The 27,939-nt window shown below is 39.4% G+C and overlaps 1 protein-coding gene across 2 annotated transcripts; it reads right to left on the bottom strand.

The window, feature by feature from the left end:
* Positions 1 to 40: 40 nt before the first annotated feature.
* On the bottom strand, positions 41 to 27,645 carry MCCC1 (methylcrotonyl-CoA carboxylase subunit 1). Of its 2 annotated transcripts, XM_067536502.1 has the most exons (20): positions 27,566 to 27,645; positions 25,116 to 25,162; positions 24,490 to 24,629; positions 23,809 to 23,904; positions 22,105 to 22,226; positions 21,029 to 21,176; positions 20,035 to 20,156; positions 18,566 to 18,677; positions 17,928 to 18,009; positions 16,887 to 17,014; positions 13,864 to 14,047; positions 13,186 to 13,295; positions 11,417 to 11,633; positions 9,799 to 9,885; positions 9,129 to 9,178; positions 4,826 to 4,963; positions 3,986 to 4,093; positions 3,389 to 3,460; positions 839 to 970; positions 41 to 146 (listed from the first exon to the last, which is right to left on the bottom strand). In XM_067536502.1, exons 1-19 carry the CDS (start codon positions 27,625 to 27,627, stop codon positions 851 to 853), a joined length of 2,145 nt encoding a protein of 714 aa, XP_067392603.1. In that variant the 5' UTR covers positions 27,628 to 27,645; the 3' UTR covers positions 41 to 146; positions 839 to 850. The 2 variants fall into 2 exon arrangements, with proteins under 2 accessions (XP_067392603.1, XP_067392602.1); XM_067536501.1 differs by having other exon boundaries at positions 41 to 970.
* Positions 27,646 to 27,939: the final 294 nt, after the last annotated feature.

Genomic DNA, 27,939 nt, shown 5'->3' with positions numbered 1-27,939 from the left:
TTCATAGACTGGAACATGAAGAGATATGGAAACAGTAATCTGAATTTTAAAATAAGTATTTTATTATGGCACAAACATTTTAATATTAAATACATTTACAGTCTTTCTGTATTATAAACGGAGCTCTCAAGATCAAATAATCCACCCTGAAAACAGATTCAGTTTTGATTAGTATAGCAATAATAATACTTTGCACTTCTATAGCATCTTTCATCAGAGATTTTCAAAGTATTTTACAATAATTATGAAAATTCAATCTCCCTCTCTCCCTCCTCTGCCAGAGAGGTAACTAAGCACTAATATCCCCATTTACAAATGGACAAACAGAGGATAAACTTATCTAAGAGTATTCGTTGGGACCAATCCTGCATTCAATACTCAGGTAAAACTCAGGTGATTAATGGGAGTTTTGCCTTAGTAAGGCTGATATTATTATACACTCATTTAAGTTTGCCCATCACTGTCAGCTTTCAGATTGCTTTACAAGAGTCTGAAATGTTGGAAAGTTTAATGGCACATATAGCAAAATGGCAGCTATAGTGACAAAGTAGGCAAGAACCAATCCTTTGGAAGCTAGTCTCCAGTCACTACAAAAACACCTGTAAATACCAATTTAAGGTCAGATCCTGCATTCATTAATCAGGCAAATGTAATTTCTCAATAGGAATTTTACACTAAGGATTGCAGGGTCACACCCTTAGCTGTTTATTTTTTATTACAGTTCAGCGATGGCCAGTTTTTCGGAGAAGTGGACATAATCTGAATGTAACTATATTCATGGAATGCTGAACAAAATATATTTCTCTTGGAGAAAATCAAGAAAGAAAAAAAATAGCACCTTCCCCGGAGTTCATTCTGATTCTGTATCTTCATCCTCGAACTCAACTAGTGCAGCATGTCTATTGGCCTGAGAGCCTTCTTGGTAATTAACTTTCTTTATTATTCCTGCCTTTGAAGCCCTTATAGTATGCTGCATAGAAACAAGAGCATAATAAATCAATAGGATATTCTTAAAATTTCTTACTTGTTTTAATAACTCCATTTTAGTACAATCAACCATATAAATACTAAGTAGAGGTGAGATTAGATCAAATCAGCATTCACCACTTCTTTTGATACATTTCAATCTAAGTGTTCTTTTAAAATGTTATTTTTGTTCTCAAAAGAACTATATTTTCAAGTTATTTTGGTCTTTCACCTTCAATATTTAATTGGTAAGGAAAAAACAAAACACTAATCGGGGTTACATTTTGAAGCACAGATATTTTCATCTCGTTTTATTTCACTTTTCCTTTTTTTAAATAAATTAGACATCTGTTAAAAGGACTAAATTTTAGTCCAACAATGCGAACCATTTAACAGGTCAGTTCATTTGGAAGGACTTTGTTAATGTATTTAATACATTTTTGTTTTGTGGACAGGAAATGTTTTTACTTAACAGATCTTAGGCTCAATTAAGATGCAATTACAGACTGCTTACACACCAAGTCCTAATTTGGCTCATATATTGTTATAAAATGTTAATTTTCTCTTATACCTTTCGTTGCACTGTTAGTATCCAAATAGAATTAGTCTAATAATCAAAACAATAACAAACAATAATTTCTTATATCTTAGCAAGGATCAATTTAAATTACTGCTTCATTTTTATTTTAAATAATGGGAATAACTCAGGTAAATTGTCAATGAAAGACACAGAGTCACATATGTAACAAGAATACCAATGTTACAACCATGTAGTAATATCAAATTACCAACATATGTTTTAATAATTTTAATTTAAACTCATTTTCTCAGTATGCAGGATTTTACACGTTATCATGACTTGTAATGTATTTCAAACACCATCTTAAATCTGTTACATTTAGTTCAGCTCCCATACACTGCACTGTAAAAACAAATCCAAACACAACTAGCTCAGACTACAGAAACTGTATAGTGTAGGCAATTTTAGCCAATGTCAAGAAATGTAACAAAACATGACAGAACATCCCAAGTACTGCTACATTACATTTCATGTTGATTCTTACAAGGAATCTTTGGTCTACTCTCTGTAAAGCTGTATGTAAACAATAATCAACAGGATTACAAACAAGAAAATTCTGGGTATATATTTAGAGATAGAATCACTGCTTGCTGAATTTCAGCATAAAGCAACTGCAGGTAGTAATATAATGTGTTTAAATCATGGTGAGAGAAAGTAAAGTAAAACATCCAGATTATGAAAGATGGTTTTGTATTGAAAATAATGGATGATTGATTTCTGAGGGGTTTAAAGAGCTAACAAAATGAGCATTTACAAAAATTACAGATAAAAATTATAGACAAAAATATTCTTTGATAATAATGTACTAGTAAACATAATTCTTTAAAATCCAGTCAGAAAACATATTAGTTTTGCAATATTTAAAGTGGTGATCGTGAAACAAGATGTAATTGTACAATATTCCAATAAACCAACCCTCGATTCATTTCAGGATCTTTTAATTCCCAATAATTAGAATCACAGAATCATAGAATATTAGAGTTGGAAGGGACCTCAGGAGGTCATCTAGTCCAAGCCCCTGCTCAAAGCAGGACTAACCTCAGCTATATCATCCCAGCCAGAGCTTTGTCCAGCCTCAGCTTAAAAACCTCTAAAGATGGAGATTCCACCACCTCCCTAGGTAACTCATTCCAGTGCTTCACCACCCTCCTAGTGAAAAACTTTTTCCTAATGTCCAACGTAGACCTCCCCAACTGCAACTTGAGACCGTTGTTCCTTGTTCTGCCATCTGCCACCACCGAGAACAGCCTAGCCCCATCCTCCCTGGAACCCCCTTTCAGGTAGTTAAAGGCTGCTATCAAATCCCCCCTCATTCTTCTCTTTTGCAGACTAAACAAGCCCAGTTTCCTTAGCCTCTCCTCATAAGTCCTGTGCTCCAGCCCCCTCATCTTTTTTGTTGCCCTCCGCTGTACTCTCTCCAACTTGTCTACATCCTTTTTGTAGTGGGGGGCCCAAAACTGGACACAATACTCTAAATGCGGCCTTACCAATGCCGAATAGAGGGGAAGAATCACTTCCTGCGACCTGCTGGCAATGCTCCTCCTAATGCAGCCCAATATGCTATTAACCTTCTTGACAACCAGGGCACACTGCTGACTCATATCCAGCTTTTTATCCACTGTTACCCCCAGGTCCTTTTCTGCAGAACTGCTGCCTAGCTCGTCGGTCCCCAGTCTATAGCTGTGCATGGGATTCTTCCTTCCTAAGTGGAGGACTCTGCACTTTTCTTTGTTGAACCTCATTAGATTTCTTTTGGCCCAATCCTCCAGTTTGTTTAGGTCCTTCTGTATCCTATCCCTACCTTCCAGGGTATTTACCACTCCCCCTTTTAATGTCACTTACCTCCATTTTCATAGCTATCATAACCATTAGAGGGTCTCCAGCCTGTACCTTGTCCCCTGCTTTCACAAATACCTATAAATTCAAAGCAAGCAAGGATTGAAAAATTATGTCTGTCCATATAATCAAAATCACTTGGACAGGATTTCTATCTGGATTTTGGTCTGGCAAAAAAGGTGAAAGTTTCCTTCGGAGAAAGGCTGAAGGAGAACTGAACAGTAAAGGCACCTTCTGGACTCGTCCTTTTCAGTAGCCTTGTCTGCCAGGACAGGCCTTGGGCAGGATCAGAGAGCCTCTAAGATTTCCGCTCTAGAAAAATTTGGCCCAAAAGCCAATTAAAAAGAAGAAATGTAATTTAAAAATGGCAAGTTAATTTTAAAAGGGTTCTTTCTGTGCTCTGCAGAAACAAAACCAGGAGGTCTGGAAATCACTTGTATGGCGGCCTAGGAAGCAGAACAAACTTAGGAGGAGCCAGGTAGCCTCAGGACTGACAGGTCTGATCATGCCTCCCCTGCTGCAGAACCTATTAGAACCTGGCTATGCAGGAGACATTCAGAAAGGTTTCCTTTTCCCTCTTCAACCCACATATGTAACAATCACCTTTTCAATTGTCCCAGTCATAGGTGCAATAGCACCTCCTTGAGTTCCTGTTGCACTCGCTCCAGATAAGTATTTGGGTATTGGAAGGCCAATTTGTGCACTACCTTCCTACAGAAAATTAAATAAACCAAGATTGAGTTAATGTCATAACACATTACAATTGGTACAAACCTGATTTATATTTATAGTGACAGAAGTTAATAAATTTGTTATTAAGTAATTGAGTAGCTTGTTTATTCATGTGGACTTCACCTGACATTTATCAGAGTCATTTTAATTCCCTTTAATCCCTTTTACTGGAAAAAAAAGACCAGCTTTACCATGCAAGATGGGATATTTCATCTTCATAAGTACTACTGCTAATGCAATGCAGAGAATGCCAACGTAAGTTGTCATGTTAATTTGAATTTATTTTTAAAGGCTAAATTGGAGTTCTCCTCCTCCAGCTCTATCTTGATTTGTTTTATTTTTCATTATTTTATTTTAAAAATGAAGTACATTAAAATAAAAATATAGTTACATGCTTCCTCATACAGACTTTTCAGCTGTAAATTATAACCACTGTTCTAGGGAACCATTTTAAGTATTTTTTCCCAAATATTTGCATCACTTTTGATTTGGTTAACTGCAATTAATTTACTCAGTTGTAGATGATTAGTTACCAGCCTCTAATTACAGTTATAAATCTACCCAGGATCTGAAAATTATGGGCTGCTATCGAAATTTGAAATAGTGACACATCTCAGCCCCCTAAATGTAAGACTGCCTGTCTAAGTCCACAACACTGTTTCCCACTTCAGATGGGATTTTAAATCTCAGAGGATGAGAAAGAAACTTTACCAGTGAGAAGAGGCAAATGGTGTTGTCCAAAATGACCAGCTTCGATTCACAAACCATCCCGTTTACTGAACATCTCAGGTAAGTCGAATTTCCCTCATTAGAAAGGTCTCCAGAAACATGGAAAGTTTTATCTTTTATCTGAAATACAGATGTTACTATTAAGAGCTGTTACAGGCACAGAGCCTAACTGTAATTTTGTAACCAGTCAGTTGCACAATTACCATGAGTTACAAATCACACAGTTCAATTTGTATCCGCAAAGTAGTTTTTCTCCCATTCTCAGTTTGTGCATCTATAGCCACTATACTACATAACTGGGTTTGTATCAGTGCATTGTGGAAAATGGAGGAAGCTATCTGATAGTGTTTCAGTAGTGGAAAGTGCTCGGTGCTATTGTACTCAGGGCTAAGAAGAAAGAATGGCCAAACTGATTATACAGGCAGGACAAGGGAGTCCTGTCTGTATTGTATGATCTAGTACATAGTTTCTCAACCTGTGGTACACGTACCCCTGGGGGTACGCGAAACACAGGCAGGGGGTATGCGGCGAAAAACCCAGTGAAGGGAGGTAAGCGGCAGCTGCTGACTTCTGGGGAAGCCAGGTGACAGCCACCTGCTTCCCACCCAGTCCCAGCTCCCAGGTGGGAGGCAGGCGGCCCACACAGTGTGATTTGCTCCAAGCCCACATGCCCCTAGGGACGGCCATTGGGAGCACTGCTATCCACTCTGGTGGGCCGCTTGTGCCTGCTCAGACCTCACAAATTCCCACCTATGTGAGGAGAACAGCATGTGACCCCGCCATCAGGCCATAGTGATTGGCTGGCGTTGACCTTTGCTCCTATATGGAGGAAGGGGAGAAGGAAGGCAGGGAGAAACAGCAGGGGGTTTTGTGATCTGTCACAGCCACACAGCACAGCCACTCAGAACTCTCCTGCTTTATGAGAAATACAGTCGTCCAGCAGTAAAGGGGAAAAAGATTGTATTTCTCAGAGTGGAAAATTGAGTGTTGGGGTACTTATTACAATTTTCAGAAGTTAGGGGGTACTTGCTACCTAAAAGGTTGAGAACCACTGATCTAGTAAGCCTAGATGCTATGCGATAGCCATACAAAGGAGCATGAATGGTCACAGAAATTAAATGTTACAGTATAAGTAAATTTCTAAACCATGTTGCTGATGATTGAATATGACACTGTATTCTCTTTTAGAATAGTATTTCCAGGACAAAAATCATTGTTATATATGAACATGCAAGTAATCATTTACATTAAAGTGTTAACATACATATTTAAATGTCCTTAGTCCCTCCAATGTGAGGTGGATAATATTCAGTTCTATTCTATGATGTAGTTTTTTTTCCCCTGTGTTTTGTTTTGATTCTTAAGGGTTTTCCTCACAGTAAGCGTAGATAGGCTCTCTAGAGATACTGAAGAAATTCAAGTGCTCATGATCCTATTATCTCCCAGGTAACATAAAGGGACAAGACTTGCTTAACATTGCATGCTTAATTTCTTGAACAAAAAGTTTAACAAGAAATTGCTAAAGAAATCCAGTTTATGAAGAATGATTTATATGCTGAATAAACTACCTTGGAAAGGGACATAAGTGTACTGTATCATATGAAAATTGAGGTCCATGCTATAACCCCCCAACCTCCCTCCTCACATATGCCTATAATTCAAATAAGTATTTTTATTGTATTTCATGTATTAGAACTCTTCTACTTTCATTTTGTATGCCCCAAATCATGTGAACTCTTACTGATTATGAGAGGTAGTGAGGGGGGCATGAAATGTCGGCATTTCAAAATGCCCAACAGTGACAGAACGTCATCAAGCAGATTCTTAAAATGTATAGTCTTGAGATACAGAATCCACAAAAAGTCTTGTATGCACCCTAAAGAATGGTTGACCGGACTAAATGTGATTATGAACTTGAAGAATAAAGCATATGCAAAAGCGGGCCAAATTAAGGTTGCTTGTGCAAACTTAATTTGGCCCTCTTTTCCATATGCCTTAATAATGGCATTTCCAAACTTTGCAACCTAATAATGTTTTTAACAATTTTGTGTGTTAATGTCCTAATTTTTTGAACAATCAAACTGAAAAACCAGCAATTCTATCATGTGGTGTAATACTGACACCTACATGGGTCATCAGCAAGTTTGGAACCTTTAGATCAACAGACCTCTGCCACTTGAGCTAACATAGAGGATGACAACCTACTATCGCTATCAGTTACTATGTGGACCAGCACTAGAGGGGGAGGAGACGCACACACTTTGACAGTGGCTTTCACAGATATTTGGTGACAGCAGAGGAAATCTTGGATTACACTCCAGACTTTGGAGACGATTGTGAGCTAGTAGGCACCGACTTTTGCCCACTCCCACCATGCATGATCTCTTCTGCCCCATTTCCTCTAACCTGTCCTTGTATCAGTTCTGTCTTTTCCCATCCCAGCGTCTCGTCCTAGTCCTATTCTCCTTGCCAACCTTGTCTCAGTCTCCACTCACCAGGATTCTCATTCCTGTCCCAGTCTCCTTCCATGAAAATCGTAGTCTCACCCCTCCAGACTCCCTATCAGTCTATCCCCCCAACCATTGTTGTCCAGTCTCCTATCCCCCAACCTTTTTCACCCAGCCATTCCTAGTCCCCCCACCCCAGCTCCTCATCAAATCGGTCTCTCCTCCACCCTTCCAGTCTCACCCATTCATGTTCCCCATCCCCACTGATTTGATTCCCAGTCCCAATGTCCCTCCCATGCTCCTCATCCAATCTCAGCCTCTATCCCCCAGATCATTGTCCCAATCTCATTTCCCAGCTAGTCCCAGAGATTATAAAGCCAGAAAGCACCATTATGGTTATCTAGTCTGACCTCCCTGAATTAATTTCTATTTGAACCAATGCCCGTTTTTTGGAAAAACATCCAGTCTTGATTTTAAAATTTCCAGTAATGGAGAATGCATCACAACCCTTGGTATATCGTTCCAATGGTTAATTATCCTCACCCAAGTATTATCCTTACCTGAGTAAATTATCCTCACCTGAGTTAATTATCCTCACCTAATCCTGAATCTTATTTCTAGTCTGAATTTGCCTAGCTTCAAGTTCCAGCCATTGGATCTTGTTATATTTGTGTGTGATAGACTGAAGAGCCCTGTGACTGTGATCAAAGCATCCTCAATCTTCTCTTCGATAAAATAAATAGAGTGAGCTCTTTAAGTCTTTCACTCTGAGGCGAGTTTTCCAAACCTTTATTCATTCTCATAACTCCTCTTCCCCCATCTCCCAGCTCCTGGTGATAAGTGTCTCTCCTCCCCTCTATCTTCTTTCCTCCTGCCCCACTGGTTCCAAGTCCAAGTCTCCTTGCCCAACCAGTCCCAGTCTCCCTCTCAGCCCCCTCTCTGGTCTAAGCATACATGCACCTACTGGTTCCAGTACCCACTCCCCATTTCCCTTCCTGGCTCCTCGTCTCAGTCTCTTTTCCTCGGCCAGTCCCAGTCACCCTCCCATACCAACTCCCACTCCTCTTTCCCCTCTCCCATCCCATCAGCCTCCAGTCCACCCCACCCTACACACCAGATTCCTTGTTCCCATTTTATTGTCTCCCCACCAGTTCAGCTCTTGCTTCCTGTGCATTCAAATGAGACAGCTTCCTCTCCCACAATGACTGGGCCCAGCAGAAGCGGTCACTGAGTGCACAGGAGAGAGAGATTTCTTGCTTTCCATTCAGCTGCTTGGATCTGCCATTGTAGGGAAAATGCTACTCAACCCTAGACAGAAACTTCAAGGAATTTAGCTACTAAAACCTAAGAAGTCTCTAGTGAGCATGTGCAAACTGAGGTTTTTCAAAGGCTTATAGCTTGGCCAAATTTATTTGGATTTTCATTGGGATGGCAAACATTCCTGACACAGGCCACCCCTCTGCCACCTATCAAGCTCCTGCTCCAAAGCATGGGTGAGCTAGAGTATTCAAAGATAAGATCGACAGACAATGTGTTTTTCCCTAGCCTCATTCTCAGAAATGACTATCATTTTGGCTGAAATTAAAAAAAAAAAAAAAAAAAAAAAAAATCAGCATGAGGCAGACACCTGACAGAAAATCTCAGACCACACATGTAAAATTTGGCGCAGTTATAAGCAACTGAAAAAAGGCTCTTATAATGGGAAGTGCTGGGCAACCTTAATAATAGGTGATGCAGCCATCCCATATATAATAAGAAACATACAGTAAATTAACCGTATTCATCATTATGATGTTCTTATATCAGTTTCTAAAGAGTATGAGAAAATAGGACTTTACCTGCATGTTATATGAACCGTCATGATTGTAATCTATAGTCATGTCCACATCTGTTAAATAAAATATTTAAAAAATTAGATTTACTTGACTTAGAGAAAAATGAAACTTAAAAATGGAGAGTTCAGAGCATCTTTTTCAACATAAATATAAATTTCCAAACAAGAAGGCTGACAAAAATTGTTAGACTAGATAGGCAAAATTTGAGGAGGGCTGTCCTGACTTTTAGAACAAAATTTTCAAAGCTGGTACCTAAACCTAGGTTCCTAAATCCATATTTAGATACCTGAATAAAACTGGCTAGAGTTTCAAAGGTGCTGACCATCCATAACCCAGTGAAGTCAATGGGAGTTGCAGATGCTCAGGTCCTAGGAAAATCTGACCCTTTATTGAGGTGTCCAAACATGGATTTAGAATCCTAAATTTAGGGACACTTTTAAAAAAATTTGGGCCAGAGTCTCCAGGCCTCTGAGTGTGGATTTAACCATTATCTTTAAAAATGCTGACTGGAGCATGTGATCTTTATGGGTTTCCCCTCCCCAATCTATCTTAAATAAACATTTTTCCTACATACTTTTGCTCTTCCTTCTTCCAAATCTTTACAATTTCATGTATGTGCAGGTTGAAATAACATGGTCTCTCAAACACATTTTACTTACAACTAATCACTTACTATTTTCACCATCTAGAAGAGTCAGGTTTCTGGTGTAGGATATATTTATTCTTCTACCACTGCTGGAGGCAAATGGTGAGAATTTATCTAGAATATCAAATACACAAGAGTTGATGTTGCATATACTATACTACAAATAAAACACATGAGAACGCTTAGCATGTATGTAGTGCTTTACATCTTCAAATCACTTTATTAATGTTTATTATTATTATTATTATTTTATTATTGTTAAATATTTATGTTGCACCAAAAGGCCTTAACCAGTTGGGGCTCCATTATTCTAGTTACTATACAAAAATATAGTAAATGACAATCCCTGCACCAATCATCTTACAATCTCTAAAACAAGACATGAGAAGTGGCTGAGGAACACAAGTGGAATGAGGGCAGGACAGGGGGGTGAGATGATAAAAGGTAGGTAGCACACACTAGGTACATGTGCAATTCTTAGTCAATCATCAAACAGGAATCACAATTTGCTACCTGACTAGCCATTATCAACCATTTTAGTCCTCTAATGGATAGATATAAGTATTCTTCTCATCTGACAGATATGAAAACAGACTTCAGAGGTCATTGGGAGTCCTTCCACTAATTACAGTGGGGGCTGGATCAAGCCATAGGTGACTTTAAATGTGCGCAAAGTCACAACAGAAGTGTTAGAAATACAGTACAGCAAGTCTTAGATCCTAGTGCCATGCTCAAGTTACTAAACCATCTTGCTTTTCTAGAGCCTGTCTGGGATCCAGTTAGGGTTTTTTTAATCTGAAGGTCCTAGGGGTGGCTGAAGGAACAGTATTGCTGGACACTAAAAAGACCCTGAGCTAGCCCTTGCTCACTAGAGAGAAACTTGCAGATTTTGAAGATGACAGGAACAAAGTTAGGGGGCTGGAGCACAGGACTTATGAGGAGAGGCTGAGGGAACTGGGCTTGTTTAGTCTGCAGAAGAGAAGAATGAGGGGGGATTTGATAGCAGCCTTCAACTACCTGAAAGGGGGTTCCAGGGAGGATGGGGCTAGGCTGTTCTCGGTGGTGGCAGATGACAGAACGAGGAGCAACGGTCTCAAGTTGCAGGGCGGGAGGTCTAGGTTGGACATTAGGAAAAAGTTTTTCACTAGGAGGGTGGTGAAGCACTGGAATGGGTTACCTAGAGAGGTGGTGGAATCTCCATCTTTAGAGGTTTTTAAGCTGAGGCTTGACAAAGCCCTGGCTGGGATGATATAGCTGAGGTTAGTCCTGCTTTGAGCAGGGGCTTGGACTAGATGACCTCCTGAGGTCCCTTCCAACTCTAATATTCTATGATTCTAAAGTGGAAATGACACACTGATGCAGATGGAGAGTTGTGTGTTTCTATATGAAATACATTAGAATACTCCCTATTATCTAGTGAAGAACTAGATGCATCACAATGGTGATATCCTTAATCTCTATCACCTAAAGAAAGCTATGTCCTGCCCTCTCAATCGATAGTAGTGTCCAGATGTCAGGAGGTAAACAGCGAAACGAGGCAAAAAGGGAGTACAAAATTAATGAAATGGACAAAAGCTCCGGTTTCCATCTCACCCTCTCAAAAGGAAAGGGAAGTAAACTAAAGGAAAGGGAAAAATGGTCTTACCATTTGACTGAACTCTAAAAGCATCTGTTATAATTTTCTCGTTCAGTATGAGTCCCAGAGCAGCCTGACACAAAGCTTCATTTGGGATTGCCTTCTTGACTGGAAACAGTTCATTATGGTATTGAGAAATGAAATTGGTGTGCACATTTCCAGCTTCAAACTGTGGATGTCCTGACAGGCTCAATAAGAAATCAATATTGGTGCTTAGTCCTATGATCTGTCAAGAAGAAAAAAAGAGGAGGTGGGTGAGGTAATATCTTTTATTGGACCAACTTCTGTTGGTGAAAGAGACAAGCTTCCGAGCTCCACAGACCTCTTCTTCAGCTCTGTGGAGCTCGAAAGCTTGTCTCTTTCACCAACAGAAGTTAGTCCAATAAAAGATATTACCTGGCCCACCTTGTCTCTCTCCTATTCTGGGACCAACACAGCTACAACACCACTGCAAAAAAGAAAAAAACATACTCCCGAATGAAAATGAAGAACTGCTAATTGACCTACACCTGTCTGCTCAACTGATACCTAAGATGAGTCGTCTTAAAAAGTGAAATCAGTGCAGAAAAGAGAAAAAGAGTAAACATTTCAATAGGTGTATACATATATCCAAGAAACTACCACCTTTGAAGAACAAGGGTATGATTTTCAAACGGACTCATTATTGGTCTAATTCTTCCTTCACTGATGTCAACAGGAGTATAAACTCAGATGTAAATGGGAGCAGAGTGAGGTCAATGCTAAATGCTTTTGAAAATCCTACCTCAAATATTTAAACAGACATAGCCAACTTGAAATGCAGTCGATTTTTAAAAAGGAGTTAAATCATTTCAGGTGCTACACCTGCACCTGACTCCTACCATTTTTTAAAATTATTAGATTCTCTCTCTTCTGTTGCTGTGCAAAAGACCCACATAAACAACACAGAGAAAACTGACTATTTAGGGGAAATTAGTGAAACTGATTAGTTACAATGTGTTGTCAAATGAATAGACTGAAGAACTAAAAACAAAACTTAGAAAAATATATTTCTCTGATCACTTTCAGTTATAATAGTCTTCCCTGTTACTTCTAACAATAGCACACAAAACATTTTCAGAAGTGTGATTAAATTATTAAATATAAATAAACTATGCACTGCAACTGGCTTCACTTCAAGTCAAACCTTTTGCATTAGAAATATTATCTGTAGTCTTCACTCAGGTTTGTTTGCTTTGTGAATACAAGTAATAGTAAAATTTAAAATACTGAACAATATTTTCTAAATGTTAGGAGTTACTATTAAACAAGGGCCTGAACCAGGGCCAATATCCAAACTTTTTGAATTTTGAGCAAATGCAGACTGGAGTTTAAAATGCTGCAGGTTGGGTTCACCTCTCTAATGGACCCAAACTGGAACATCAGATCCAAGACACCCCCAAACCGAGGGAAAGTTCAGATCCAAACAGAACTTCACAGCTTAGGCCTATCACTGTTTACTACACTGATTTAAATGATGTAGCAAATTAGGAAAAATATAGCTATCAGTGTACAAAGTAATTAAGTAAATAAATACAATGAAATAGAATTGGCTGTAGCTAATTTAAACCCCTTCCAAAAAGTCATTTTTGCTTCTATAATAGCATTTTGCTACAACAGTGATAGGAGCTGTGTAAAACAGTTTATGTAGAATCAAACTTGAAATCACACTGGGTTCCTTCTATTATTATTTATATTTCTGTAAGACCCAGAACCCCTTTGTGCTAGGTACTGAACAAACAGAACAAAAGCACACTTACATTGTACTGATGAAGGCTGTACCGCAACTTTCTCAATGCTGCTTGGCGATTCTCAGCCCAAACAACTAATTTAGCAATCATTGGATCATAATGTATAGAAACTTCATCACCTAAAGTATAAATATATAGGAAATTATTTCTAAAGACACTGACACACACTTTCACATAGATATGTTTGATGCTATACTTTATAAGGTGATACTACCATTATAGTAGCACGATGCACTGACAGACCCAGTGGCCAATGCTCTTTAATGGCCATATAAGAGACTCAAGTTTGATTTATGGACCAATCTCTCAATTCCAAGGCCAGCCACAGTTTGGAAAGTTACAGAGGGGACACTATTCAACATCAACTTTCTTTGCTGAATTAAGGTGCAGTATTAACAAACTTTGAAAGAAGTCTAATCTGCCTATCCCAGAAGGGAAATAACTGGAGTGGGAATATGATGATGAGATATTTAGGGAGCCAATCGAGATACAGCAAAATCCCCAAGGAGAAGAATTTTGTAGTGTTTTATAATTATGACAATATCCTCTGGGGCAAGTTCTGGTCTCAAGATAAGCACAAGTACAAGATTAAAAAGCCATAGCCAGAGAGGAGTTACTTGAGAGAACGTTTTAAAAGAACAACTCATTACAACAGATATTTTAAATTAATACTGTCTTCAGTTTTACCTTGTCTGACCCCAGTTTCTATCCTGGTAAAACTGTCAGGTGGTGGTGTAGATAAGTGCAGTAAGGGTCCAGCCCCTGGCATGAAATTATTATTAGGATCTTCAGCATATATCCTAGCTTCAAATGCATGGCCACTGAGTGTAATTTCTTCCTGCGTTAGGGGAATCTTCTCTCCTGCTGCAATCTGTAAACAGAAGAGTAATTTTCCGTTCATCTGGGAGCAACCTTAACAGTTTGAGTCAGAGCACTAGCACACGGGTGCAGATATCTTGTGTGTACAGACACACAAACTCTTTATCATACAGAATGACAGATGTAAACAAAATAAGATATATAATTATACATATTGTGACAGGGCCAGACCTGATGGCTATAGGAGAGTGTTGGAGGGTATGTATATTAGCCCCAGGATCAACAATTCCTTTTTCCCTGGGTGATTCAGATGGGGTTACTTCAGGTCAATTAGGCCAGCTGAGGCCAATTAAGGAGCTTGCCCCAAGCAGCTAAAAGCCTCCCTGTCAGGCAGATAAGGGCAGCTGAAAGGGAGTTAAAAGGAGGAGCGGAGCGGAGCGGCATGGCGTGGCTAAGCTACAGAGCTTGGCACAACTGCAGTTGCTACCACAACACAAGGTACCAGAGTTAAGAAGAAGCCCTCCTGGGCAGGGCCAAGGGTCATAGGCACAGAGGCCTGAAGGAGGACCTGGCTGCCCAGACAACTGAATAACGGAGTAGAGGTGGGGTGACCTCACCCAAAGAGGGGAGAATCACAGGGACAGAGAGACCCACTGCAAAGAGAGGGGAGAACCCTTGCCCCGATTCCAGGAAGCGGACCACGAGCAGTGGGGCCAAGGACAGGCGACTCAGGAAAGGTAGTAGCTCTCATGGACTAAGGAGTTTGAGGCTACTCCTCACAGGGTCCCTGGGTCAGGGCCCAGGGTAGAGGGCAGGACCGGGTCCCCCCCCCCGCCAGCCATACCACCAGCGTAGCTGAAAAGGGAACAGGACCTGTGGAGGGGTAGATCAGGCCTCCCTTGCCACAATATACGATCAGCACAAAGGCAAGGTACTATTTACAACCATACACCAATAAGAACAAGTGTAAATTTCAATATAACACAATAGGTCAAGGAGCTATAAAGAACACTAAGTCAGGTGGTTTGACTTTCCTGGCACTTGAATAAACATGGTTGAGAAAGGATTGAAATAGACTGATCATTTTTATCTCATTTCAGGTCTAAGTTTTTTCCATGACCAATACATCTCATACTTTGATATATCAGCTGCCCAAAGAAGGAATACAGTGGCTGCAATATCAAATAAGGGACTTTTACATTGCAACCAACTTAAAAAACATTCATACACAAAACAGTTTAGTTTACTAGCCACTTTCTGTATTTCCTATGTCAAATGTGTGTATTTGGATAACCATTTATTCCCGCAACTCAGCTGCTGCTTGATCCAGAGAGAAAGTCATAATCCTGTGTTTGTAACAGCAGTCTTTTGTTCTGGAAATAAGAACAAATGGCACAAATTCTATATTGTTATCTGACAGCAGGATCAAACAGGAAGAGAAGATAGGATTCTTCTTCTGAACACAAGCAACTTGAAAAAAACAAGTGACGGGTGAATAGATTTAGGTTTTAATTCTGATAAATGTTGAAGTTATTCCTTCCTCCTCCCCCAGGACGAAAGTCACAATTTAAAGGATTTTGAAAGACTATTTCCAAAGTTCTATTAATGTAAGACGATCTTACAACATTCTACAAAGCCGAAGCTCAATGAAAAATGTTTGTTCTTCTTCTTACTGCAATAGTTCAATTAAAAAATTGAGTCTATAACGTCCTGAACAATAAAAGCCTGCTCATCTGGAAAACAAGATTTTATTTGGGAGAATAAGAATCCCCCTAAGTGGCTGGAAAACTCGATAGTTGTCACTACTGCTAGAGTTTAGTCAATCATTTCTTTCTTTCATCTCCTCTGAAATCTGTATACATGCTTAAGAAAAAGTTTCACAAGAAGAGTTTCTCAGGAATTTTTAAATTAATAGGTCAATAGGGACCTTTTTACTCACTCAAAAGAATTCAGGACAGAAACCTAGAAAAATAAGGGGAAATACACCAGGTTCAGGGTAAAGCCAGGAAACATTTTAATGACAAAATGCCATGGAAAACCCTGTAGCAGGGTCAAGGCCACCCAACCAGCAAGGACAGCCACAATCAGACTCCTCTCTCCACACTGGTCTCAAGAACACACACAATTTACTTCCAGAAGGGAGAGGTAAACGTTTCATTATCCAAGTTGTAGGCACCTACTTCCCCCCCAAAGAGGACAATGGGAGTTTGCCCTACTCTGCCTCCCATCATTGAACTCTGAACACTGCCGCAACCCAGCTCCCCATTTGTACCCAAATCCTGATGCTCCCCACACTCATCCCTTCTATCATCCATACTTTTCCCCCCCACCCTTGGAGTTACAAAACTTCCTACTGTCTTTTAGCAGATGTGAATAGAGCTGTGCTTATTACATGTATGGTAGAATTGCCAGCCTTCTTCCCAGAGAGTTCTGAATGAATTTCTGCTGGGGGTAGGAATACAGAGGGAATATCAGATCTACTCTCTTGCAAGGATTTCTGTTTCTCTGACTCTGCACCATGCATCATTCCTGGGCGAAAGAAGCACTTTACATGTTAAAAATGAAGCTTCTAAAGTATATTCAGAATGCAAGGATAAAACTAGGAATCTTCTCTTCCCACTCTCTATATCCCTGTTAAATACCTGAAGATCCCCTGTGCCTACTTCTCTCAGGACACCTCAAAGACCTATACTGTGAGGAAGACTGTGTTAGGATTCAAAGCCTTTCCACCATGCTCCTTTATTAAATGGGGAGAGGAGGAGGATGTTGTGAGCAATGGGAATCACTCCAAACCATGGAAGTGAGAGATCAGCATTCTGAACACAATATTGGGGAGCACTACCACACTAGACAATTGGATAGACTATCAACTAAAATTAGTTCTCTCTTACCCTAAGCTGCCACTCCACCAAGTCAGTCCCTGTGATCATCTCAGTAACTGGGTGCTCCACTTGCAGCCTGGTGTTCATCTCCATGAAGTAGAAATTATGTTGAGAGTCCATAATGAATTCCACTGTTCCTAAAATATTTAAAAACCACACATTTCACTGAGACAGGATGGCTTTCTACAAGGTGGCCATCTAAAGACATTTAGTGATTTGCAGTTTGACAAAAATGTTTTGACAAAACTGGGAGAGATGTGTTAATGATCTGTTCATCAGGTCTGAAACACGTAAACTGCCTGAAATGACCGGACCAAATCCCAGCACAACTAATCCCAAAACACAGAAACTGAATTCCACTGAATTCTATGTAATTTATCTGAAAGACCCACAGAGGTTGACACCTAGAAACTCAAGGCCCTGTCTCATTTGCATGGATACGTATTCTATGCTGGTGGACTGCCATTCTTCTCTCCAGAAGCAGCTGCATTTCAGCAGAGCTGAATGTATGATATTTATAAAATGCTTCAGGATCCTTCAGGAAGAACTGCCCTATAATAATTTAAAATATTTCTCCCCCCCAAAGAATATCTTAAAAAGAACTAGAGATGTTAATATTTTCATAAACCGATTTTCATTTAGTAAATACACTAGAAACTACAACCATTTTCCATGGGATTATTTTTAGAGAAGGCCCTGAAGTTTGAACACTGACATTTTGCTTTTTGCAAGGGGAATGATAAATCACTTTGCACACAATCTTATTGCATTCATAATATTCACCTTCAAATATCAAATTATTTGGCTGAATTATTTGCTTTCAGACTTTTTAGCTTTCCCTCTTTAATAGTCTTGTACCAGCTCTTGGTTGGTTCAGTCTAAATTTTGCTAGCTTAGAATTTATTAACTATGTGACAACCACATGAAAGTTAAAAAAAAATGCTACAAGTGTGTACTATGTTCCAAAACAAGAAAATGCTATTTGATTTGTCACTTAAGGCTCTTTTAACCTAAGAGGAAGGCACTAACAGAAAGTTAAACCTGAAGTACCTGCTCCCACATAGTTCACAGCTTTAGCTGCTTTGACAGCAGCTTCTCCAAGTTTCCGTCTCACTTCAGGCTCAATTCCTGGCTGTGAACGTAATGATAAAAAGAGATTACACAATATTGTGAGTCTCACAGGTATCATGCCTACTGTTTGCGGATATTATGCCATCTTTAAAAAAACTGGAGTAAAACCCTGAACCATATAATATTGAAAATTTTTGCTGCCTGACCCAAGTAGCAATTAACTAATGTCCTAAATCTTGAAGGTAGAGAATCCTTGATAAATTGATGGAAATAAATATAATATGCAAAATGTTGGACAATTATAGGTTGTGTGAGATTTTTTTTCCTTCTTCAGGAACATCAAGTACTGGCTACTTACCAAAGCAGGATACCAAACTACATGGCACAATGGTTTAATTCAGTGTAATAAAATCCTATGTTCTAACCTTCTGTTTTGTCTCTGGAGCTCATAAAACTAGTACAGTTATTTTCTGTAAAAATAAAATGTAAAAAGGTTCTGAGCTTTATTTATTTATAAAAGTGGCAGAATGGACATTGATATAGAAAGCAGACAGGCGTGTACAAAATATTCAAAATCATATTACTTTATAAACTATATTTAGGAACCCTCCACTTACCCCTGGCGCTTCTTCAATGATTTTCTGGTGTCTTCTTTGCACACTGCAGTCTCTTTCAAACAAATAGACTGCACTGCCATGCTGGTCACCAAACACCTGGACTTCAACATGCCTGTTTCACAGTAACAAATGTTTTAATGTATTTTACAAGGGTCACTAAGGCCCCGACTTTGTAACCAGTGCCATCTAGGCAGACACTTGCACAGTACCCCATTGATTTCATTAGGATTCCATACAGTTATAAGGGCCTGCACTATTGGATCCAATTGCAGGAATGGGACCTACCACCTTACATCAGCACAATGCTGTTAACTGATTCAGTGAAACATATATCTCCTAAAGCCACTAATTCAAATGGGATTTTGAACTTTATGGTCATCGTACCGAAGCTTCGTGAGTTAAAAAATATAAAACAAACCAAAAAAAAGAGAAAAAATATTTAGAGTCCGCTACTTCTATATTAGGTTTTGGACTCAAGATTTTTTTCTTGTTTAGTTTTAAATCTGTGATTTCTGCAACTTACATATAGACCCTTTGACATCTCCTAGCTTTCCTTATGTTCAGGGGTAAACTACTTAATTTGTAAAATATTATTCCTGGGGGCCAAGCACCAGCTTGTAGCAGTTCTACTTATTTATGAGATAGGCAGACTTTTAGGTGTGTCAGTAATTAACCAGGGGCTGGATTGTCCCATCATTAGCAGACACATGCAGTTCCCAAAGAAGTCACTGGGAGTTGCATGTGCACTGCTGACAAGATAAGCAGGTCTTGGTTTCTTTTTACAACATAGTTACTTTAAAGTTGTATTTATAGATAGATCAGGCTAATCTCCCAGTACCTTCAGATCAAAGTATGTCCCTAACTACTATATATTCAGCAAGGTATATTCTAATAATACTACTGCTTTGCAGTCAAACACCTTGTATCTGTTTATGTCAAAAGAGCTTTATGAAAGTTAATGAGCTCAGCTTCACAGCATATATGTACATGAAGTATTATCTCCATTTTACAGACTGATGCATGGTGACTTGTTTAGGTTCATACAGGACATCTGAGGGAGTCAGGAAGAGAACTATAATATACTGACTCCTGTTTCTGTGCTTTAAGTACTACTAGGCATTGCTTCCTTTAGACCTAAAAGAATGGTGAAGTCAGAAGGCTGATGTACCCACTAGGCATGTCATTTTCATAACATATATAGTATGTGATATCTAGGTCTCTCTCCACAACAGCATCATTAGGATGCTGTCAATATGTCACCAGGACAGCCAGATTTGTTATAAATTATGATTCAAAGTCACTGCCATCCAGTTAACACTTCGTAAAATTAATAATTCTGCCCTATTTTTATGCAGGTGCAGAAAGTGTGTGCAATACTGTAGAAGACACAAACTATCATCTTGCATAAAAATGGTATATTGGTTTTTAAAAATATTTTTAGTATTAAAAATATAATCCACTTCCCTCACCTGGGATTGTCTACAAATTTCTCTATCAGCACGGCATCATCATTGAAAGACTTCTTTGCTTCCCTCCTGGCTGACTCTAGTTGGTCCAGGAACTCCTTTTCTGAGTGAGCAATTCTCATACCCTAAGATATAACATAAGTATCTACTAAAAAACAAGTAAATAAACAGTTAAAAAAATCTCCACCAGTGTGAAAACTTGTGAATGATTAAAACAATAATTAAAAATGTGTTTAACAATAAAACAATTCTATTCCTTCTCATGCATTAACAGAATTATTTACTAACTTCCAATCAGCTAATCCTGTGCAAATCCCACAGAAAATAAAGTCACTCCGGGTATAACTTAACGATAATGCTGTTGCACTGATGTAGTTAAGGATAGAACTCAATTTGACTTTTGGATCTCATGCTGAGTTTTCAGGGCTGGCAGACAGAAAATACTTTTTTTTTATAAAATACATACATTTGTTATGGAAATCATTGAGACAAACCTGGAATCCCACCATAAAATTTTTATGCAGGCTCTTTTCACATTTTATCAGGAGGTCCCCAGATAATAAATAACATCTGTACACTGAAAAGTTTCCAGGTATTTCTAAGAATCTATTTATGCAACATTCACAAATTTAAAACCACCGTTAAAAAAAATCCCAACAGAGACTGTCACTGAACAATGACTGAATCTCATACAACTTCACTTACACAACAATGGGCCAAATTTTCTGCTAGAGCTGCATTTAAGACAATGGAGCTCTACCAGTTTACACCAGCAAAATATTTGGCCCAAGATTGACTAAATAAAAGGAAAGCACAATGAAAGAATTAACAATGCTGAGCTGGACATTATTTTATTAACTTCAAATTAAAATAAGTTTCCAGTTCCCTTACCAATAAGATTTATTTTATAGAATTCAGTTACATAAAACAAAAGGTGTGATAGTAGTTTAGGGTAACTTCAAATCAGATAAAACAAGTTTGCATTAGTTTTCCTTACCTTTCCTCCCCCTCCACGAACTGCTTTAATCATTACTGGATACCCAATTCTCCTGGCATGTTCCTTTAGACATTCATCTGACTGATCTTCACCATGATAACCTTCAATGATAGGAACCCCAGCAGCAGACATTATAGCCTTGGAGGTGCTTTAAAAAAATATTTTTTTAATATTTAAAATGGCAATTATAATGGTTGTTCCTTACAATAGGCCTTTGACCTGTAAACACTGCACACATGCTTAATTTTATTCATGTGACTACTTCCATTTTATTTCAATGGGACTGCCCAGATGAGTAAAGTCATGCTGATGCATAAATGTTTTAAGGACAGGTACCCTAATTTGGTGTAGTTCAGCATGCACATAATTTTTTTTTTTATACTTAAGCGCATAAAAGGAACAGGAACTAAAAATATTCACATAACACTAGTTAAATCACAGAGTACATGAACACACATTGTAAACTTAACTCTATGCAGGTATCAAATTAATTCAGAGAATGTGTTTTATGCTTGATTATTTATTTATCTGTCAAAGGATTACTGATTAAGCAGCCTCTACTTTCCACCATCCTATTTATATCTCATGCTCTGGCAAGTTTCCTTGGCCCAAAGAATGTGGCATAGGCTTCTCTTCCCATCAACACCATTCAAGATCAGCTACAAGTCTCCGCAGAGACACGAAATGCTTCCTTCCACCACCATTGAGAGACTATGTGTAGCGCTCCCACAGTGCTTCCAGCCCTTCCTGACTCAATGTGTAAAGACCTGGGTATTGAACCTACGTTCCTTCTGTATGATAGGGCAAAGCATTATTCCTAGAGGGTCCTAGACCAGCCTATGCATGTAATTATTAAAATTTTATTAACTGAAGAATCTTTATTGTTCCTATGTTTATATTAATCCCAGAACTATGAAAAGTTTGGAGCTTATTCCATTGTACAATATGTTATATAGAAAAGTCAACAAAAATGCAGGGAGCAAAATACCTAAGTAAAAAATTTTCATTAATAATGACGAAAAATTCATTAAACTGTAAGTTACATGTTGAAGTGAATAAAAAATCAGAACAGATACCTCTTAATACCCATATCTCTGATGGCAGATGAAGGAGGGCCTATGAAGATGATTCCTTCCTGCTTGCACAGCTCTGCAAACTCTGTGTTTTCTGAGAGGAAACCATACCCTGGATGAATAGCCTAAAACAGAATGAAGGTTACCAGCCTACTTTACACCAGTGTAACCCACATCACCCTAAACCTACAATTTATACAGAAGGCTTTGTGATGGCAGGGGAACATACCATGAATAAAAACCATCAGCCACCACAAACAAAATGATTAAGAAAAAACTAAAGGATAGGTAGGCCGATACAGCAGTTAACGCATGGGTGGTAAGTAATTATAACAAGACTAGCAGTCAACAGTTAACTGGAAGGAAACTTTACATGTGGCTTCACTCCTCTGTGGCTTTGTGCATGCTGTCTATTTTGGACTTGATCCTGCAAACAATTACACCCATGAGTATAGTAAGGACAGGCAGAATTCGATTTTTTTAAAATAATTTTAATGGATAATGTTGATGCTTATTTTTAATCATGTTTTTCTATTTTATTCATTTAAATTTTCACAGTTAAGAGAAATTATGGGAGGGAAGTCAGGCAAGAGGATGGGTCAGACAATTTTTTAATGACAGTAAATGTTGATTTAAAAAAGTTGAACTTTATAACCATTAAAACCTAACTTGTCAACAAGACATATCAAAATATACAAAGTAAATATCCTTACATCAAATTATAATAGGTTCTCAAGCAGCATTTTTCTTACTTTGTCTATCTATACATTTCAATGATTATGGATGGGAATTTTTTTTTCGTCAGTTTTATGTGGATGGTGAAATCGACGTTTACTGACTTTAATGATAAAAATTGGATCCTACCAAGCCTAAGTGGGGTTAGTCCTATGCTGAGTCCCCTTGCTGTCAGTAGAACTCTGCTCAGAAGTAACTACATCCATAAGAATAATTAATTGTGGGATCAAACCTTTACATTATAATTTAAGCAATCTGGAGCAGGGAGTGATTTTATTACCTGGGCCCAATCTGCAAATATTTCCATAGGAGAGTAATATTACTTATGTAAGTAGTCCCATTGAATAAAGCTAACTAGGTACGTTTTGAGCTTCAGATCCTATAGTAAAGGGTCTATAACATTTTATGGTGCTTGGATAACATTTTCAAAAATGCCGAAAAGACTGAAGAAACTAAGTTCCATTTTCAAAAATGACCTTGGCATTTAGGAGCCTAAGTTTTCTTGATGTCACTTTTGAAAGTAAAATTTCAGTGCTTTTGAAAGTGTTATCTTATATAAACAAATTTTTTAAAAAAATAGTATATCATACATATAGGTTTTGATCAAAGCAGACAACCTTTCATTTAAAATGTCGATATTTAAACCATAAAAAAAAATCTTAAAACTACATTATGAGGTGAAAGATACAATAAGCAGAGAAAGAGGATAAGAATAATGTATGTTTGCATTTAGAATAAAACAAGCTGCATCTTATACAAAAAAACATGTAGGGCACTTTCCTCAGTCATTTTGTCTTTACTTTTTAACTCAAACCCAAAAGTTAAATTAGATATTGAATTTTCCCACGTACTCAGAGGAACCCATTTAACTGTTCTTAAAAGCAGAAATACAGTTGTTCAAAGGGAAATCACAATATAAGGCAGGCCAAATCAAAGTGCGTAATGTAGGAGGGGCAGTGTAATTATATTTACCTGTGCTGTTGACATTTTGGCCACCCGTATTATTTTTTCCATGGCTAAGTAGCTCTGCTGAGAGGCAGCTGGACCAATTAAATAAGCTTCATCCGCCTATTGTAGAAGAAATATATATTACTATTGGACCAGATATTAGATAACTGCAAAGCAAATTTAAACCTTAATTCTGGGGCCCATTTTATCATTTACGAAAACGCTAACACAGAACAATTTACACTGTTTGCTCTTGAGAAAGGTACTCAACTGGATGAACATAATTTTGACATTTTTTAGAGAAATAGTGATATCATTGGCCACTAACCTGGACCTTTCTTGAGTTTAGAAAGAGAAATTGTCTGCTGATTTTGTGATGTCTTCAGAGGTCTAGAATGAGACTAGACACATTTTTGTTTGTGATTCAAGCAGAATTTGAACCTAGATCTTCAGAAGCAAAAATCTACTGCCCTAGCCCACTGAAACCTCCTTTGATATTGAAATCATTTAACAGAATTCTTCCTCATACAATTTCACTTTCATTTAATATTTAAAGGCCAGATCCTGCAAATTTATGCATGCAAGTAACGTTATTCACATGAGCAACCCCATTTAAGTTAATGGAACTACTCATATGAGTAAAATTACTCAGGTGCATAAGCAATTGCAGGATTGGGCCTTACATTTTTAACTAGTATACTTCACCATTGCGACATGCATGGAATTCTTGTCTGCATCACTGTAAACTGCAACAGACTTCACGCCCATCTTTCTGGCCGTCCGCATCACCCTGCATGCAATTTCTCCTCGGTTTGCAATGAGGACCTTCTCTATGTTCCTTCTTCCTGTTTAAAGAAACAAAGTCAGGTTTGCACATATATGACTAATCTATACCTTTCCATGTCACATGACATGAACATACTGTCACAGTTTACATTATAAACTTCTATTACATTATTTAGCATATTATTTAAATACTACATTGCTATGCTTTTTAAAAATGACCAGCTAGCGCATGGATTTTGTACTCTTTGTATCAAAAAGGGTCTCTGAAGAAAGAAAATTACAAGCAAATTAAACTGATATTAAATAAGTATGACTAAAAGAAAATTAAATTCCTTAAAATCTTTTCATGATGTACATCCAGGTGCTTCTCATTAGATCTAATATATGGAGTGCTTCCTGGGAAACTTACTCAACTGAGCACTTATAAAATAAGAAACTCTAACTTTCTAATTTTTCCTATAACTAATGTTCTCAAGTTAATTTCAATGTTGCTTATGTTATTAAAGCATTTACAGCATACATGGATAAAGAAAATAGCTTAATACCTGTTGTTGAAGCAAATTTCATGCATCTTTGTCCCCAAATCCATTTTCTGCACAAAAATAGTAAACAAATAGAGTTCTAATAAAGAAAAAAACATTAAAATTGGGTATAACTGAACTATTTCTATTCTTGGGTGCAGCAAGGGTACTACTAATACAGTTTCGTTTTTAATCACTTAGTATTTATATAGTACTGTCAGCGGATATGAAGCTGTACAATTGGCAAGGTGTGCCAAACATAAAACAAGTACCTCCTCAAAGAAGTTACACGCACAATAGATCACAAATCAATCAAAACAAAATACAAAAACAGAGTAGTAAGGGCATTAAGATTGGAATACTTTGAGGAACAGATTTTTAAAGGGCTTTTAAAAGACAGTGTGGCTAAAGTCTGGCATTTATTAAACTGGAGGTGGTTCAAGGTATTCAGCACTATGTGAAAGAAGATATGAAAAAAGGTACAGAAAAAAGGAAATGTTAGGTCAAAAGTGGTGGTGGACTCAAGAGAAGAGTGGATGTTGGATAGTTAAGGAAGAAATACAAGCAGGACAGAGTTATTGAAAACTTTGGAATTGAACAGTAGGTTCTTAGAAGCAATTAACAAGGCAACTTAGAGATATTTAGGTAGAAAATATTATATGGCAAGTAGTACACTTTTTAAGTGTTTTAATTAACATATAAAATTTAAATTGTATCATTGGCAACAAGTTGCAAGACACACACTTGGAAAAGATTATTAGAACTTGATGACTCAACATGGTTAGTGAATTTAATAAGACATAACTTTGGTTAATAATTCATGCATTTGGTAAACCACACCAGCTAAGGGAAGTAAATACAGTTTTGGCAAACCCTTCTGCATGTAATCAGAAGCAAAGCAGAAGAGATATTCAATCTATAGTGGGTTGAGTATAGATGGATGGATGGATATTAACTACTGCTTAGGATATGTCTACACAGCAACTAGACCCTCGTGGCTGGCCTATGCCAGCCAACTCATGCTCATGGGGCTCAGACTGTTTCACCGCTGTGCAGACATCTGGGCTCCAGCCTAAGCTCTAGGACCCTGTGTGGTGGGAGGGTCTCAGAACTCAGGCTCCAGCTGGAGCCCGGAGGTCTACACAGCAATAAAACAGCCCCACAGCCTGAACCCAAGTCGGTTGGCACAGGCCAGTCAAAAGTTTTTCTTTGCTGTGTAGACATACTTCTCATAGTGGCATCTTAAGGATGTCTTAGTAATAACCCAATACAAAAGTACAAGAGATACAAAGTACAATACAAGAGAGATACAAAAGTAATCACTAGGCTTGGGTTCTAAAACTGACTTTGATGTTTTATGTTTTCTTTAATGTGACCTGTTAAACTGTACACAGATGATGAATTGTACTGAGTTTTCATCACAGGGCTCTGGGTGAGGGGACTGTCTTCACTGGAGAGAGCTATTTTGTTTACAAATGTTAACATTTTATTGAAATGTATCATGAGTGGGTCTAAAGTACACATTACATACATTCAAAAATATTTCTCTACTTGAAACCCCTATTTAATCAGTATCCCCTTTTATCCTTTGAAGAGAACTGAAAGATGCTTACAAGAACTGATTGAACCCATCACTCATTTACACCACCACCAAGCCATGTGCTAGAACAACGTGGTATTATGAACTGCCTTCCATTTTCTGCATGCACCTCCCTTTCCATAGTCAAACACACTTTTTATGCAAAGTCTGTTTTATCTCCCTGTTGTGTCCTTTGAGGTGTCTACACTAGAGCTGGAAGGTGCAAATTCCAACTGGAGGAGGCTAGGGTGGGTCAAACTAGTGCACCAAAAACAGAGGTGTCGCCACGGGGGTGCCAGCAGCAGGAGTCAGCCCAGCCGAGCAGGATCCCATCCAAGACGCGAGGCATGTACCCAGGGTGACTCATCCCTCCTGCCTCTGCAGCTACACTTCTATTTTCAGCACCCTGGTTTGATCAGAGCTAGCTGGGGTGTGTCTCCTCCAGCTGGAGTTTACCCCCTCCAGCTCCAGTGCGGACACAGGCTCTGGGACTCTCTCTCTCGACAGCACCAAGCACAAGCGGGCCCGACCCCGTAACCAGCACACACAGTGACAGGCAGCCCCACGGGCCTCTCCGCGGCTGAGCAGCGGCCTGCTGCTGCCGCCGCCGGGATCCTCATCACTGGGGAACCGAGGTCGGTGGCGTGAGGCAGGGCCAGGCCGTGGCGGTAGCAGCGGGGAGCTCGCCGCCGCCTCCTCCTCAGGTGCGCGGGGCCCGTCACCTGCGCTCCCAGCACCGGGGAGGCCTCCTCCGCTGACAGAGCCAGAGCCACGGCGGGGGAGGGCGGGTGTCGGCGGGGAAGGGGGCGGCCCCCGGACACTACGCCGTCCTGAGGGGGGACCGGGACCCAGTGGCCACCTCCGGCCCCTTCAGCGCCCCTCGCCCCGCACTCACTGGTGCTGCAGCGCCCACAGGCACCGGCGGCCCCGCTCTGTCGCCAGCCCCCTGGCCGCCATGTCTGCGCGGGGACCGGACGGGAACGGAGCGGGATCGGACGGGAGCCGAGCGGGATCGGACGGGAGTCGGAACGCGGAGGGGATGGGGGGCGGGGCCGGCCCCGAGTGGTCTCTCAGGGCCGGGGGCGGGGCCTGCGTCCTGCCTGACTGGCGCGGGGAGGCCGCAGGGCCGCTTGGGCGTGGCTGAGCACGGAGAGGGGGCGGGGTCTTGGGGAGGGGGCGGGGTAGGCCTGGGTTGGGAGAGCGGAGAGGCCCCGCCCACGCCCCGGGTTTCCAAGTGACCTGGAGCCTGAGGTGGCTCTGGGTGGGTTT

This window comes from Emydura macquarii, unplaced genomic scaffold (genome assembly GCF_026122565.2).
Source record: "Emydura macquarii macquarii isolate MOO-44397 ecotype Brisbane River unplaced genomic scaffold, CSIRO-AGI_Emac_v2 contig_3603, whole genome shotgun sequence".
Classification (NCBI taxonomy): Eukaryota; Metazoa; Chordata; order Testudines; family Chelidae; genus Emydura; species Emydura macquarii.
The sequence above is the reverse complement of the archived record's forward strand: the minus strand, read 5'-3'. Positions and strand labels throughout refer to the sequence as shown.

What these genes read in the sequence shown, in the direction of transcription:
- MCCC1 (XM_067536501.1), bottom strand. Translation starts at nt 27,627, where the DNA reads ATGGCGGCCAGGGGGCTGGCGACAGAGCGGGGCCGCCGGTGCCTGTGG. An exon ending in CTGTGGGCGCTGCAGCACCA is followed by an intron (nt 25,163 to 27,565) that starts GTGAGTGCGGGG and finishes ATTTTTGTGCAG; the next exon opens with AAAATGGATTTGGGGACAAA. An exon ending in TGGTGGAGTGGCAGCTTAGG is followed by an intron (nt 14,048 to 16,886) that starts GTAAGAGAGAAC and finishes TTCTGTTTACAG; the next exon opens with ATTGCAGCAGGAGAGAAGAT.